We start from the raw sequence: 16,263 nt of genomic DNA on the forward strand, positions 1-16,263 counted from the left end.
GTCACAGGAGAAGCAGCTGAGTTGTGTTGCCAACCAGAACGGCTCGCAAGTGGACTGTGAGCTTGGAAATCCTTTTAAAAGAAATTCCAGTGTAGGTGACGCCTTCACATACTGTGCTGTGCCCTGTGTCACGCCATCACTGGGTCGACCTGCTTGGTCTGGGCTAATGTCTATTTCTGTCTTTTTTTTTTTTTTTTTTTTTTTTAGGTGACTTTTTATTTGATTTTAAGTACAACTGAGGTCACCTTTGACACCACAGACCTGGATATTAATCTGAAGTTGGAAACGTAAGCGTTACTTCAACCTTTTCATTCAGAATTATTTCATGAAAACACAGCCAGTCCATGAATTGGCTCTGCTCTGACTCATAAAAGAAGCGTAATTGTAATGAGGAAACTGTTAAAATGAAACCCTATTGTTTCCTTTTCATTTTCAGAACAAGCAATCAAGATAATTTGGCTTCAATTACAGCTACGGCAAAAGTGGTTATCGAACTGCTTTTATCGGTCTCAGGGTAAGTGTTTGTGTTTAGCATAACAAATCAGTGTTTAAAAGAACCATTTATAGTCCTCGCTAAAACTGGTGTTTTTTAATTTAACAGAGTTGCTAAACCTTCCCAGGTGTACTTTGGAGGTACAGTTGTCGGTGAGCAAGCTATGAAATCTGAAGATGAGGTGGGAAGTTTGATAGAGTATGAGTTCAGGGTAAGTTGCAGCAGTTGGTCTTTCTATTACACCTACCAACAGCGAACATACACTGCATGTGGTAATATGTGTAATATGTACTGTGATTTTAATAAATGTAGATAGGCAACTTCAATATGCGATATCAACATTAATAAATACTACAAAATAAGCATGATAAATGCTTAGTTAGAAGTGAGTTCACCGATTTTTTTAAGCCACATGCTGGCTTACAGTAAAAGTTCTGTCCCCCGGAATGGAGAACACAGCTGTCATTCAACATAGGACTTTGTTCAAAATCCAGATCCATTTGATAATTTTCTTATTAGAGAGTTTTAATGTCTAAGTGGTGTAGGGACAAAGGAATACCCCGCCCCTCTCCAGAGTCTGTCTGTAAAACAAAGAAAAAAATCTCAAAGTAATTTATATCTGGCTTTAGAAAGTGTTGGGATTTATTTCCTCCTCCGTTGTAAGGTGATCTCTCTTACTGCGTGTGGTTAATGTGCCCTCACATTTTATAAGCCCCGTGCCAGGGAGGAACTCGAATGATTGCTCTGAAGCATTTCTAAGCAAGAATCACAGTGACTCTGTTTGAACCTAAGTAAGTGCTTGGTACAGAGGCGGCTCATAACTCATCTGTGGGTTTGGGTCTGCACGACTCCAAGCAGCCAAGAAAGCATAGTGACCGTGGTTGAGGTGAAAGTCTGAGATGGCAAGAACGTGCCCACCCCTGACCCCAGCAGGATGAAGGGCCTGAGTTCTGCTCTGTGTGTCTCAGCATTACAGACACAGCTGTGACAGGTGCTGGTGGCAGTGGTGCTGACACCTGCACAGGTGTGGCTGAAAGAGGCACCTCTGGGTTCCAGAGCAGTCCAGCACCCCCGCCCCCCACACCCACACACACAGCTCCTACATCGTTCGGCTTTTGCTGCAGGAAGCTGCCCTGTTCTGGGCTTGGACTCACGATCCATGGGTGTCCTAATGGTTTTACTCCGGCTCTCAGCTGCTACCCAAGCTCCCCACAGCCACCCTTGTAGTAGAAGACAGGCGGTGTCATTTTCACAGAAGGGGCTTCCCAGAGCAGGCTGTTGGTGCACCACCGTAGCAGAGGCTCTTGTCTGCCCTGCAGGGAGGTTCCAGAGCCACGCACGCACACTTGTGACCTCCCCGGAGCTGCGGATTCTGGTGCACACAGCAGTTCCTGGGCTGTATGAACAGTGGTTTCTCTTTTACCTTTTCTAGGCCTGAATCTCTATTTCGGGCACCCTTATTTATCTGTAGGCCATTTTTGGAGCCTATACTTTTCATTGTAGGATTATGCCAGGTATTTTGGCTTTTTTTCGTTGGCAACAGGAGCTGCTCCTTAATTTTGTGAAAGAATTACACTGAGATATAATACGTATTATTTTCTAACAGGTAATTAACTTGGGTAAACCTCTGAAAAACCTCGGCACAGCAACCTTGAATATCCAGTGGCCAAAAGAAATTAGCAATGGAAAATGGTTGCTCTATTTGGTGAAAGTCGAGTCCAAAGGATTGGAGAAGATAGCTTGTGAGCCACGGGGTGAGATAAACTTCCTGAAACTAAAGGTACGTTGCTTTACCCTGTGTCTCCATAGTGTAAATAAAGGAAGCTAACTTTTGTGAGAAAATCATTACTTTCCTTAGGAAGGCGACCGAGTGGCATGCCGGCTGCTGCTTTGGTGTCCGTTTCTCTTATAGTTGAATAAGGAGGTCAGGCTGAGGATTTCTGCTGATTCACTACCATTGGGGCACATTAGCCAGGGTGACTTGGTACTTGTGGAGGGAAATGACGTCTTCTGGAGCTTGAGGACCCAGTGTGACCTAGAAAGAGGACCGGGATGTGCTTCCGGGGTGATCCACTCAGTGTTAGCTCCCAGTAGAACCAAACTCATTGCAAAAGATACTGGCACCTCAGCTTTCATTCATGATTTTTTTTTTTTTTAAGATTTTATTTATTTATTCACGAGAGACACAGAGAGGCAGACACATAGGCAGAGGGAGAAGCAGGCTCCCTGCAGGGAGCCCTATGCGGTACTTGATCCCAGGACCCCAGGATCACGCCCTGAGCCGAAGGCAGACGCTCAACCCTGAGCCACCCAAGCGTCCCTCATTCCTAATTTCTAAAATAGTTATCCAGTATTGATGGTGTCTTGGGCACTGTGCCTTAAGCGTTTTATTTGCCTTTTCTCATTTCATTCTGAGGTCTTTTTCTTACCCCAACCATTTCACAGATGAGAACATTGAGATTTAGAGAGATTAACGTGCTAAGAATCACATGGCAGTCAAGACACAGATTTTGCATTCAGGCTCAGCCCTGCCTGTTTTCAAAGCCTCCATGCTTAACCGCTCTGTGCTGCTGCTGCACACTCCTATTACTGGTTTATCATTTAGGCTCCAGTTTGACCTGCTTTGTTATTGCATGTCTGTTTCTTTTTAGTTTTTTTAAACCCTTGTGTTAAGGGCTGATTATGAACAGATTGCAGTGAGGGGACTACTGTGTTTAGGTTCTGAGGTGACTGGGTATGATCAGCATTCACAGTTGGTAGCTTATAGAAGAATCCTCTGCTCATCAGCTTTGAGAAACAAGACAGTCCAGTATTAATTTTCCAAGGAAAATGCTATTGTACAACTTCTTATGCAGATTAGTTTTCAGTGCTCTACTTTGAATAAGTTACATACTAATCCTTTTGGCTTTTTTCTGTTCTTTAGTGTCATTTATTTATTCAAGATGTGCTGACTTTTTACCATGTGTCAGTTCTCGAGCTGGGTGCTAGGGATACAGGGATGAGATGTGATGCCTCGTCCCAGGATGCTCGGCTTAGTGAGGAGACAGAAGAACAAAGCAAGCCCCCTTTTTCTTCACCAGAGTTTTAAAGTCAGTGGAGGGCACTTGGGTGGCTCAGTGGTTTAGCGCTGCCTTCAGCCCAGGGCCTGATCCTGGAGTCCTGGGATCGAGTCCCACGTCGGGCTCCCTGCATGGAGCCTGCTTCTCCCTCTGCCTGTGTCTCTGCCTCTCTGTGTCTCTCATGAATAAATAAGGAAAGCCTTAAAAAAACATAAAGTCAGAGTAGTATTTTACACTTCACTTATTTATGTGCTTTGGGTGACAGGAGATAGGTGAATGTTAATTGCTGATTGTGTGAATTTGGCATCACTTGGGAGGGAGTTCTCAGGAGGTCTGTGCAATAGTGACAAAGAATTACATTAAGTAGAACTATTTTGGATATAATTTCTTTTCAGGAGTCTCACAACTCAAGAAGGAAACGGGAAATTGCTGAAAAACAGATAGAGGATAGCAGAAAGTTTTCCTTATTTGCTGAAAGAAAATATCAGACCCTTGTAAGTATTTTTCAATGGCTGTATTTGCCAGACGGCGGCAGGAAGGCCCTCCCCATACCGTTGGGTTTTGACTCTCACTGTCTTCTCCCCAGAACTGCAGCACGAATGTGCGCTGTGTGAACATCAGCTGCCCGCTGCGAGGGCTGGACAGCAAGGCCTCTGTTGTTCTGCGCTCGAGGTTATGGAACAGCACGTTTCTAGAGGTTTGGCCCTGCCCAAGGCTGTCCCCTGGAAGTCACTTGCTATTTCTGAGGACATTTCTCACTTCCTTAACCCACTTGCCAACTTTGTGTCCAAACAGGAATATTCCAAAATGAACTACTTGGACATTCTCGTGCGGGCTTCCATTGACGTAGCCGCCGCTGCCGAGAATATCAAGCTGCCGAATGCTGGCACTCAGGTGAGCGGTTCCTCAGCCTTCACGGAGTTCAGAGCACATCTCTCCTTTTCCACCCCATGCCCACAGCATGAGGACGTGCTATCTTGGTACTCTGTCCCCTCACAACACCATTACCCCCATCAAGGAGAAGTCAGATGATGCTTTAAGGCACTTGCACTCCAAACTGTATTTTAATAGAATCATTGGAAAAAGAACTACATCCAGGGTCCTTCCTCTAGTTCTGCAGTACTCACGGTAGATTTGAGGGCCACTGGCCCACTGAAAGAATGGGTGTGTCTCCCACCTTTATAGAAACCCCAGGTCTGGGCCTGGGTGGCTCAGCGGTTTAGCGCCGCCTTTTGCCCAGGGTATGATCCTGGAGACCCAGGATTGAGTCCCATGTCGGTCTCTCCCTGCTTGGAGCCTTCTTCTCCCTCTGCCTGTGTCTCTGCCCCTGTCTCTCTGTCTCTCTCATGAATAAATAAATAAATTCTTAAAAAAAGAAACCCCAGGTCTGATACTGTCCCCAGTGACGGCAACCACCATGTTATGGAGTAGCTCATGGCATGGGTGGCCAGCTGTAGTTATTAGAAAAAGATCTCTTTATATATGAATCCAGACTTGAGTCTTACAAAGTCAGTCCTTGGTTACGCCCCTTGGAACAAGCCCTTTGGAACATGTCTCTCTCTCTCTCTCTCTCTCTCAGCCACGTAGCAGTCTTTGGAATAACTGAAGGAAACTGGCATGCCCCTTGGACAGGTCTCTCACTGTTCAGAGCAAAGCCTCCAGCTCTTCAGTTACCTGTCATGCCAGGCCCTCTCCTTCGTGGGCTGGCCCTAGTCAGGCGGGGTGACTCCTGGATGGGTAGTGTGGGGGTGTGTCCTCTGCCTCGTTCGGCACACCCTGAGGCCCTGACTCCCAACACTGTGGCTACTATTGGTCGGTCTAAAACTTGGCTTTTCAGTGTACATAGAAGATTCTGTTTGCACTTCTAGCAGCTACTGTTTTTATTTATACTTATACTTTCTTAACAGAAACTTCTAGCAGTTTCTGTTCTGTTGAAACTTCCAGGTGTTTTCAACAGAACATGTTATCAAGCTGTAGCTCCCATATTCCATTCATGAGAAATTTTTAAAAATCTAAATGCCTGCTTTTATTTTTTATTTTTTTATTTTATCTTTTAAAGATTTTATTTACTTATTCATTCATGAGAGACAGAGAGAGGCAGAGGGAGAAGCAGGCTCCATGCAGGGAGCCCCACGTGGGACCCGATCCCAAGTCTCCAGGATCACACCCTGGGCTGAAGGTGGTGCTAAACCACTAAGCCACCCGGGCTGCCCCTAAATGCATGCTTTTAAATGTATGCTCACGTTTCGTGTGATTTTTCTTGAGGTCCATTGTTTCAGTTCACAAAGTATTTCTGAGTCTCCACCATTGCCCCCTCTTAGCTTTCCATCCCTGCATGCTTTGTCCTTTTCAAAGCTGAGGAGCATGCCTTCTGTGTCCTCCTCCGGGCAACTGAGAAAAGTACTGAACAGAACTGGCAGCAGTGGCAGTGGGGGCACACTGGGAAGGGCTCCCTGTGGGGTGGAGCCCATGGAGGCTTGTAGCGTGCTCTTGAGATAGAATGCATGTCATGGACCACAGTGTTTTGCAAAAAGAGACTGGATGGAGAAAGATTATGAGTACCTTGTCCCCAAGGTAGTCTTAGGAAGTGCTTTGGCTTCAGTCCTGTGAGTAAGCTCAAAGTGCAGTGAGCCGCCCTGGGCCCTGGTTTCTGAATACAGTGACCCTTAGCTGTCACAGCCTGGGTGGCTCAGTTGGTTAAGCGTCTGCCTTCAGCTTAGATCATGATCCCGGGGTCCTGGGATCGAGCCCGTCAGGCTCCGTGCTCAACAAGTCTGCTTCTCCCTCTCCCTCTGCCCACCCCCCAACTGCCACTCGTTTTCTCAATCTCTCTCTCTCAAATAAATAAAATCTAAAAAAAAAAAAAAATTCTGTCATCCAAACTAGAAGACATCTGTCTGAGGCATATGCTAAACTGGGCAGGATGCTGGGACAAGGGTTATAAATCAGGACTGTTCCGGGCTCACCAGGACATGGTCCCCGGCCGTAGATTATCTTTGCATGCCCACTGTAGCCCACCCTTCTGCCTCTTACCAGTAAGGCATCATAAGGGACTGTCAACTGAGCCAGAACCTCCGTGAGATCCCTTCTCTGCCCCTCTGACTGGAGGCAGCTGCTCTTGCTTTCTGTAACTTTAAATCAGTAACTGGGAGAATCATGGAGTTTTTAGAGCTGGAAAAAGAACACACACTTTAGAGGAAGGGGACAAACATTAATAATGCATTAATAAAATGTCCACAGTTTACTAGGCGTTTTATCTGTGTGTAGTCCCGTAAACCTCAGAAGGACAAGGTAGATGCTGTACTCCTAAAAAAGGAAGCAGGCACAGCAGGGGGATGCCAGTTGGGGTCCTGAATTGAAACCTGGAAGACTGGTTGGTTTCAGGGCTCCTGTTCATTTTGGTTCTGTAATACGTACTCCCTGTCAAGTCCCCAGATCTCAAATACAGATGAGAAAACAATCCAAGGGAGGTTGTCTCTCTCTCAGGGTCACAGGACCTGTAGACATGTGGAGGGGAGACCAGATGTTGGGCTCACACGCCCTCATCAAGTGCTCTTCTTTCCTGGAAGGTGATGGAACCAGGATGCTGGTACTCAGTCTTGTGGCTGGTCACACATGCAAGTCAAGTTCTCTTGGGCATTTCATGTGAGGGCGTGGAGAACTCGTGTATGCTGATGGAAATTGGAATCTCTGCTGTGATCCTATTGGCTTGTTTAATACTTGGTAGATATATGAACGGATTCCTAGCTTATGTCTAGAATGCATTTCTTTTGAAAACAGGGACATTTTCTTACCTCTAGTCTTCTGGTACCTCTTCTACTGACTTGTGTTTTTGAGCGACAACAGCTCCAATGTCCTATCTACAGATTTCTTTAGCAATTTAAGGCATACTTTTTCTGGGCCTAAAGATTTGAGCTTAATTCAAGTGTCAGGATGCTTTTCCTTTTTTTTTTTCTCTCCCATATTATGGGTTTCAGTTTCATCTTTATCTTGGTGCATCTGTCCTTCCCGGCCTGAAAATCCATTTTCTTTGGAAACAGAAGCCGAAGAGGTGGGGGTAATTCAGTCTTGTCTTTCCATCTTCATATTAAAAGTTCTCCTTGTAAGAAGAAAGAAAAAAAAAAAAAAAAAACCCTTTTAGTTTCCTTATAACCCAACCAATTTTAAGAGCTGTGTGTTTACTTCTCAATACAACACTTTTAACACATTGTTATAACAGAGCTGGTCACCTAATTGAGCCAGAAAAAAGGGTTACATTTTAGCATCAGTTAAATCCATCCAGTTTACAAGCACTTATTAAGGATACACAGCCTTCCCTGCACAAATTCTAAGGAAGCGAAAGTTCAATAAGACACTGTGAACTGTTAAGAATTTCATGGTCTAGGGAATGGTGAACCAAGAGATAATTGTTGAATTGAGCAGAGGAAGGAAGAGATTGTTTATTGGGTATATTTAGATAGCCCCCACTTCGTTCCTAAGGAAGTTGGAAAAGAGTATCTGCTTCCTGGCTGCCAGACATAAAAGAAAAGGCACATGATTTTTCAGGGGAAGGTGATTTTTCAGCTTCTTTCTTCTTTCAGAGAATTTGAGATGCGGATCCTTTTATAAGATGGGTTTCTGATAGGAGGAACACTCACTAAGGGAATGAGGTCTTTAATAGAGAGTTTTGTGAAAGATGGGAAAATACCTTCGTGGAGTGATTTCTTGCGCTGATGTTCAGTAAGAGTAGAGGGTATTTATTACGTTACAGAGTGATTCGGGGAAACCATTTTGGCTGTGAGTAAGTGAATGAGGTTTAAGCTCTGCTCATGTGTGATGGAATTTGATGTGTCAGCAGAGCTTAAGCCCCAGTTCCCCTTCAGGGACACATAATGGATGAGGTTCACAGGCATAGGTCATCCCCATGGAAATGCCTGAATTTTAAAGAACCCACCCACCCACCCCGAAATTGTTTTTGGAGTTGGAGTAATTTCTACTCACCTTAACCTGTCTCTGTCAATAACAGCTGCTGTGGCAAGATGTGACCAGAGCTCTAGGAAGCTGGTCACAGTTGGTCACCCCCCACCCCCTGCCCGATTCTGAGGCTAGCTTCCCCTTTATTCCCAGTCCCAGCTGGAGAACGACTATCCTACAGAAACAAAACTTTAGCTGACAATTTAAGGAAACAAAATCTTGGCGGATTGGCCTCATTCACCTTCCTGGACTGCAGTGTAGCCTTGCACACAGCCTGGATTTGCAGAGCACGTCAGCCCTTTAAAAGTGTGGCTCTGCCCCTGGCTTCAGCCCTGTCTTTGATGCCCAGTGAGTTGTTTTACAGTTTCTAAAAGACTCCAAAATCTGGCAGAAACGGTAGCCAGACTTGGGGCTAGACGTCTGTCTCAGCTGTATTTCTGTGTACACCCCACCCCCACCCAATCAAAAAAATGACCTTGTGCAGCTCTCATACTGTCAGGCTGCTGCCATTTATAGAAGGGGCTTCCCCTTTTTATCAGCCATTTAAAAGGCTCCAGTACGTGGTCTGTTGATGAGGCCAATTCCCCTGCCAGGGACCAGTCTTCACTGTCCACTTCCAGATTTATCAGAGCTTATATTCTTAAAAATAAGGATGGCCCTTCCAGGTTGTCCCCTTGCCCCTGGGGACGTACTGTATGCTCCCCATGCTAGATAGGGAAGCAGAGTGAAGTGACACAGCATAGGCTAATTACTTGTTTTGGTTCAGAGTAGGCAGGCCTACGGGTCACGGCACGTGCACTATTTTATCATGAGTCTCTCAACATTCCTTTAATTTTTGTTTTTATTTGAGAGAGCATGAGTGGGGTAAAGGACAGAGGAAGAAGCAGACACCCCGCTGAGCAGGGAGCCAGATGGATGCAGGGGACCCCCAGGATCGTGACCTGAGCCGAAGGCAGACGCATAAGGGGCTGAGCCACCCAGGCGCCCCAAAGATTGGTTGATTTTGAGAGAGAGAATGAGTGGGGGAGGGAAGGGAAGAGGCAGAGCGGAGCTTGGGGCTTGATGTGGGGCTTAATCCCAGGACCCTGAGATCATGACCTGAGCTGAAATCAAGAGTCAGACGCCTAACGGACTGGGCCCCCCAGGTGCCCTCTCCCCATGCTTGCTTCCCACCTTGTGGATACGCCCCTGTGCTAGACCCAGTAGTCTCAACCCTTTCTTGGGTTGGTTTAGCTTAAAGCTGGGGTGCCTGTCAGGGGAAGGCAGGCGAGGGGAAGTGAACCATGAGGCCCCCCTGGGGGCTGGCTGGCAGTTTGAGGGAAACCTCACTGAAAGCACAACAGGAAACACAGTAGCTGATAAAGGTGTTACAGGCCGTGCTGTGGAGAACACTGACTTCTTTCTTCTTAAGTGTTCAGAAAAAGGCAGTTCTCTTGCTTTTAAAATACATTCTAGAAGTCAAATGAGGTTGAGAAGCTGTTTTCTAGTAGAAGTAGAAAGGGAAGTATTTTAGTGCAGAGACCCTTTTTTTATTGAAGTAGAGCGACATGGAAGCATTTTTAGGCAGCATCCGGGCTTCAATACTAAGAGTACTTGACTGAAAACACTTCTCAGAACTTGAGCGCTCACACTTTTTGTTTACCTTTCACTTTACATTCTCTTACTTTAGAAATATCTGAAACTTCAAACTGGAAGCTCCCTAATCTGTTTACAAAATCATATTCAGAGCAATCATCAGGTCTTTACAAGCTTTGAAAAAGTCTCCTGGCATCACGGAAATCCACTTGAATTCTAAATGCACGTAACCAAGTTATTGCAAATTGCCATAAACAACTTTTTAGATTTCTGAGTAAACACTACTTCTGTTTAATTAGTATGTGCCAACTATCCAATATTTAGAGCTTAGGTTTTTCATTAGCTGCTGCTTTCAGCTCTGAGGCACCTCTGAACAAATTGAGCGTCTACTTTGTCTAAATACATTGTAGAACGTGCATCAGGCCATTTCAGGGAATTTTTTTATGCATGAGGGTCCTTAGACATCCTAGGGAAAAGTTAAAATGGTGTCAGCAATGCAGCTCTGTCTCTATTTTTATATTTGACAACATCTTTAAAATCCAAGTGAGGAATACAGGCTAATTGTACATAAAATGGCCCTTTTATTTCCATTACTGAAAACAAAAAAGGAACATGATCATCCTCAACAAGATACTGGTTATACAAATGAAACAAGACTGGCTGTGTCCTGACGACTGTTGAAACTCGGTGATGAAAAATGATGTTTTATTATATAATTCTCTCTACTTTGATTCAGCATGTTTCAAAAAGATGAGTTAGCCAAAACAAAAAAATACCAAAAAACAAAACACTTTGTCAAAACACAGTCCAGTATTTTCCAGGTTCTGCGAAAAGATCTCCCATCAAAAAGGCATCTCTTTCATCCATAGGCTGCATTGCTCAAAGTGTGTCTGGAAGCAGAATTAGGAGTATAAACTCCTGGTATTAATCCTCACTCCAACCCCCTTATAATGAATGGTGCTTTCTTTTATGCCCTTAGATTCGTGTGACTGTGTTTCCCTCAAAGACCGTAGCTCAGTATTCAGGAGTACCTTGGTGGATCATCCTAGTGGCTATACTTGCTGGGATTTTGATGCTTGCTCTCTTGGTGTTTATACTATGGAAGGTAAGTCCTATTTGGCATTTGAGTTCTAATGACTTAAACTTTATTTGACCTTTTTTAAGAGTGAATTTATTACACTGATAATCTGCACATTCCTTTGTAATGCTTCCCTTTTCCCAACATTATGAAACCAGGCCAACTATAACAAACTTGAGAATTTTACAGTGAACACCTGTATATCTAACTCTAGTACCTTATAGTTAAAAGTGTATTATTTGTACATTATAAGGAGTTTCTTAAATAGAAAAAATTTGGTGTTTTTCGCATAATCTAGCATGTTTGGCAAATAATTTTAAAATTTTTTACGACTTTAGTATTTATCTAAAATTCTGAATCTGAGCCAAATTGTTAAATAGCACTTTAATCTGAACCTGTATCTGTGTTAATTTCAATTTCTGTAAAGAAACACTCATGGTAGCCACTGGGGCTTGTGACAGTTGCAGCTAGATTAGGGATAGAAAACCATGAAATTAATAATTCCATTGCAAGGGGATCCTCATAGCCTCTCTCAAACATGAGGAAGACCCGGGTTTAATATGTTTTTCATTAGAATTTGGTCCTGCAAGTAAAATTAGTATCTTCTCCTTGATTTCTGCCAGTAAAGAGTCTACATTATAAAAATGTGTGTATGAGGTGGATCCATACTTTTGTTGCCAAAGATTATTGCCTGTAGAGTTTGGATTATTCCAAGTGAGTAATGGAGGTTCACAGTTCCTTCTCAGTTACAAATTGCAGAAAACTCTGAAAGTTTATAATGACTTACTTGGCAGCAAAGCTTGACATGTGAAGAGAAGCTATATTTTTTTTTATCCTTTATTTAATGGTTCTGTGAAACTAACAATGTTTTGATTAGAGTGGCATTATGTATGCAGCATATTACTTTTCTAAAATGCCAAAATTCTAGATTGATCCAGAGGATTTTGGATTAAATGATCATGAACCTCTACAATCAATCTCTAGGGTAACACTATCTTTATCCTTTCCCTTGGATCCAGTAGTACAGTTGACAAGGATTCAGGATATTGTCACTTTCAAATATTGGACATTTCTTTTTTGTTATTTTCCCAAGTAACTTCCTTTTGCCAGTCTGAGAAAATTTTCTGGTGTGTGATATGCAACTTGGTGACTGCTCATGCCCAGACTTCTCCCTGCATTGGGTATTAGCCAGTCCTACCTCTGATGTTCATTTCAGGCCCCAGGTTTCTCTGGCCAGCACAGGAAATGCTCTGAAAATTATTTTGGTATCAAAAACTGAATTTGAAGTTTGATATTTGAGGATGTGCTTTCTAGAGGAGGTCACAAGGACAGTCTTTTTCAGAGCAGGTCTTATTGGCAGTCCTTAATGAGAGCATAGCAATGGGTTGAGAATTAAGAAACCCAAGTTCTGTAATTTTAGGTGATTCATCTCCGTGGGCATGGTTTGCTTTAGCTCTTTAGGTAATGGATTGAACTGTATGATCTCCTGGGTTGTTTGTAGCTCTAAAGTGTCCAGAACTCACAAGGGAACTGCAAAGTATTAGACAACCTTAATAACCCCTACATGAAGACCATTTTCATTACTTTACTAATACTCTTCTTTCTGAAAGTGAACTATTTGTTTTCATGTTTTAAAATCATAGAACATAAGGGCCAGAAAGGACTCCAGTTCAGTGACCTTTAAACTGGGTTTTGCACATCCACTTAGGTGCCAAGATTAAGCTAGGTGGTGGAACTAGGGCCAATATCCTCACTTCAACCAGAGAAGTTCTAATGTTATCTGCTTTAAATACTAGGATATTGCATAGGGTTTTGTTTGGAGGTAGAAAAGTCCTTCGGGCTGGTTAAGTCACCTTCATTTTGCAAACAAGGATGCTCATGCCTATGGATATTAAGAATGTTGCCAAGCTGGAAGCATTCCTACACACTCAACTCTTATTTACTGCATGTGTTATTGAAAGTTGGCTGGGTGTGTTCAAAGAGTCACAAGTAGATATCAAGATAAAAGGTTTAAACCAATGCTGCCCAATAAAACTTTTTTGATAGTGGAGATGTTCTGAAGCTGCACTGTCCAGTGAGGCACAGGTGGCTACTGAGCATTTGGAATGTTGCAACCAAGGCATTTTTAATTTAAATTTGAATGCTAGCATGTACTTAGTAGTTAGCCATACTGTACAAAATAGATCTAGATTTTTACCTTAATGAGTTGCCAAACTAGGAAGCAGAATTTTCCAGGAGGGAAGATTTATTTGACCAAGTTATATTTCAAAGGGCAGTTCTGGAGCCTTATGGAAAGTAAATAGAAAAAGTTCTTCCTGGTTGAATGAAGGAAATTGTAGTAGAAAATGGAATTATATCTCTGTGTTCATTTAGAGTGAACTAACCCGAGGAGCGTAACTTGAGGTTACGTGGTGGTTCAGAATTTGGGAAAATGATAGCAATCATTCTTTCATAATGGCATATTTCGAATTAATATTGTGATTTACCCACAAATCCAAAGGCCCCAAGTAGATGGCATTTGTTTTATAAAATTTACTGTGAAAGGCAGAAAATTGCAGTATCTATTTTATTTGTATTTGTGTTAAATCTTGGCAAATTTCTTTGTTGCAATAAACTGCAGAAGTCAATCTTTTGCCTATTCTAGAGTTCATATACTCTTGCATGAAGAAGCCACCCAAAGCTACATTCAGATGGGTATATAATTTTCCTTTTAGGATAGTTTTTTTTTTGTCCTTAGGATTTCTGTTATAAGTTGAAAAGTCAATTAGGTAATGAATGTCCTCTATATAAGTTATTTCACCAGAGACCCATGGTAATCGAGTTGGTTTGGTTGCTGTCACAGTGTAACATAGTGTGGTGGCTGTTCACTTTTGGTTGATCCATAGTGGTCTCTTTGTAACAAGCTATACATAGAAAACAGGTTAAAATCTGAGATTTTCTTTTGTTTAGCTATTATACACAAAACTGTAAAACTGACTAAATACCTTGCTTCCTTATAGTGTGGTTTCTTCAAGAGAAATAAGAAAGATCATTATGATGCCACATATCACAAGGCTGAGATCCATGCTCAGCCGTCTGATAAAGAGAGGCTTACTTCCGATGCATAGTATTGATCTACTTCTGTAATTGGTAATTGATCAATGTTTTTTAATTGCTAGCTGTGGGACCTGCTATGGTTGTGGTGGCTAACTTTAAGAGCAACAGCTTGCTGTGTGTGTCCCATTAACAGATGTTTCCAAATGTCCACACTGGCTTGCCTTGCTTGGATTTATTTTACTTCACTTGAAAGCTCAGTTTTTGTTTCTAAACGCACAGAGTCTTTTGTTGCAGGTGAGTTACTTTTGTATTGTAAAACATCACCCACAGCAAAGAAGATGACTGGAATCTGTGTACACCCAAAGGGAGACATTACACCTCCCTAGTAGCCCAGTTTCCTTGTGTTGTCAATCCAGTACATAGCATCCCACTTGGAATTTCAAAGATGAATAAGAGATCATTGCAGATTTCTTGTCCGCTTTGGAATTTCCCACAGATAGAAGCTTGTGTTGACTGCCTAATTAACCTGTTGCATGTTGGAAACATTGTGTTTCTCTTGATGAGAAGGCTTTCTCACTGTCCTTTTTGATCTTGCTTTATTATAAAGTGATGGCTTGGAATGCTTTTATTGTTGCTCAGAAATTGTTTTTTGCTAGCTAAGCATGCAACTTCCTTTTCCTGCGTATCTACTACTAGTCAAAGACCATTACGACAAACTATGACTGTTGACATGGTGGACATGGTGGCCAATTTCAGAAAATGGTTCTTTGCCAAAGTGACCTTCATTATACAAAATTCTAATATAAAAATGCTGTAGTTACTGTTTCAATATGTTGTAATGGAGTTTGACCTTGTTTCATGTTTCTAGAGATCTTACTCAGCTTTGGGTCTCAGTTGATTTTAAGTTCGTGTTTTGCTTGTCTTGTTTATAAATCCATGGAAACAGGAATTGGTGATAATTCCTTTTTCCATCTCTGTGAGCATAAGAGGATGGAATTACTCCTGTGATCTCTTTCCATGGCACTGTCACAATGAATCCCAGCATTTCCATTTCAGTTCTATAAACCACCCTTGATTTTTCTCCTTTTTTTAAAAATTGAAGAGCCACATTTTATAATAGGTGTTTTTGGCTTTTTGCGCAAAATTAAAAAAGGAGTCCATGTGGAAATGGTCTTAGAACAAAAACTTCTTGATCCATTTTCCCTATTGATTTAGTGATGACTGAATCTAATTTTACTTTGTCCCATGACACTTTTATAACATCATTCAACATAAATGTTCTGCTCCTGTTACATGAGAACATTGACCATTCCAAGTATCTTCCTCATCCTCCTCCTAACTGCATTTCTAAATTAAAAACATCTTTTCCATGAAACATATTTTATTCATTTTAAAAATTCAATTTGATCAAAAAGTTTCCTGATATATCCTCAATAAAAGTCTACTTTGGATCAGATGGAATATTTTTAAAAAAATGAATAAAATATATATTAATAATTTAAGTGTAAACATCTTTTGCAAAAGAAAATATTAGGGATGCTCTGAAATGCAGTGTCATACTTCCCTATGCTCTTTGTGGCACATGATTAATTTGATTATAGGACATAGTACATGATTTATTAATGAAACAGCTTAATTTGGAAGTACAACAGGAACTCCAGGCAATATAAACTGCCTTGTAGCTAATGAGAGATGTGTACTTAGCCTTGGAGGAGAGAAGATTCTTAAATGGACTCACTTGAACACTGGCATATTCAAATAATCTGTAAAATATTTGTGATTTGATTCCATTTTGTTAGTAGGTGAGGGGTGTGAAATCTTTGATTTATGTCCTTTAAAAACTCATTCTTTAAATTGAAATGATGTTCTAAATAATCTGATCATTAGGTCTTTAACATATCATGTTGATTATAAAAAACGAAAGCACTGTTCCAGAACTCTGAAATTGTTGGTACAGAGGTGACTTACTACACGATTATTAAATATAAAGACAAGATGGAAAAACAGACTACACGGTTACTAAATATAAAGAGAAGATGGAAAAACAGACTTTTCTTCTAGTTTTACAG

The 16,263-nt window shown here is 41.9% G+C and overlaps 1 protein-coding gene and 1 long non-coding RNA gene across 40 annotated transcripts in view; one reads left to right on the plus strand and one right to left on the minus strand.

Moving 5' to 3' along the window:
* ITGA6 (integrin subunit alpha 6) overlaps window positions 1–16,263 on the plus strand; it is an 81,529-nt gene that overhangs the window by 60,362 nt on the left and 4,904 nt on the right. Inside the window, exons 16-25 of one of the 2 annotated variants that reach the window (XM_038584849.1) lie at window positions 8–91; window positions 208–287; window positions 437–514; window positions 602–704; window positions 2,100–2,273; window positions 3,948–4,046; window positions 4,139–4,249; window positions 4,348–4,446; window positions 11,060–11,185; window positions 14,158–14,287. In XM_038584849.1, coding sequence (XP_038440777.1) covers window positions 8–91; window positions 208–287; window positions 437–514; window positions 602–704; window positions 2,100–2,273; window positions 3,948–4,046; window positions 4,139–4,249; window positions 4,348–4,446; window positions 11,060–11,185; window positions 14,158–14,265 — 1,062 coding nt within the window. In that variant the 3' untranslated portion in view covers window positions 14,266–14,287. The remainder of the gene's footprint in view (window positions 1–7; window positions 92–207; window positions 288–436; window positions 515–601; window positions 705–2,099; window positions 2,274–3,947; window positions 4,047–4,138; window positions 4,250–4,347; window positions 4,447–11,059; window positions 11,186–14,157; window positions 14,288–16,263) is intronic. The other variant, XM_038584848.1, reaches the window with a different exon arrangement.
* Window positions 998–16,263, minus strand: part of LOC102153619 — a 214,301-nt gene continuing 199,035 nt past the window's right edge. For 37 of the 38 annotated variants that reach the window (XR_005384729.1, XR_005384730.1, XR_005384728.1 and 34 more), the window contains one exon: window positions 6,771–7,651. This is a non-coding gene — a long non-coding RNA (uncharacterized LOC102153619). Of the gene's footprint in view, window positions 2,529–6,585; window positions 7,652–16,263 lie in introns of those variants that run through there. The other variant, XR_005384697.1, reaches the window with a different exon arrangement.

The sequence above is a fragment of the Canis lupus genome, chromosome 36 (genome assembly GCF_011100685.1).
Source record: "Canis lupus familiaris isolate Mischka breed German Shepherd chromosome 36, alternate assembly UU_Cfam_GSD_1.0, whole genome shotgun sequence".
Lineage (NCBI taxonomy): Eukaryota > Metazoa > Chordata > Mammalia > Carnivora > Canidae > Canis > Canis lupus.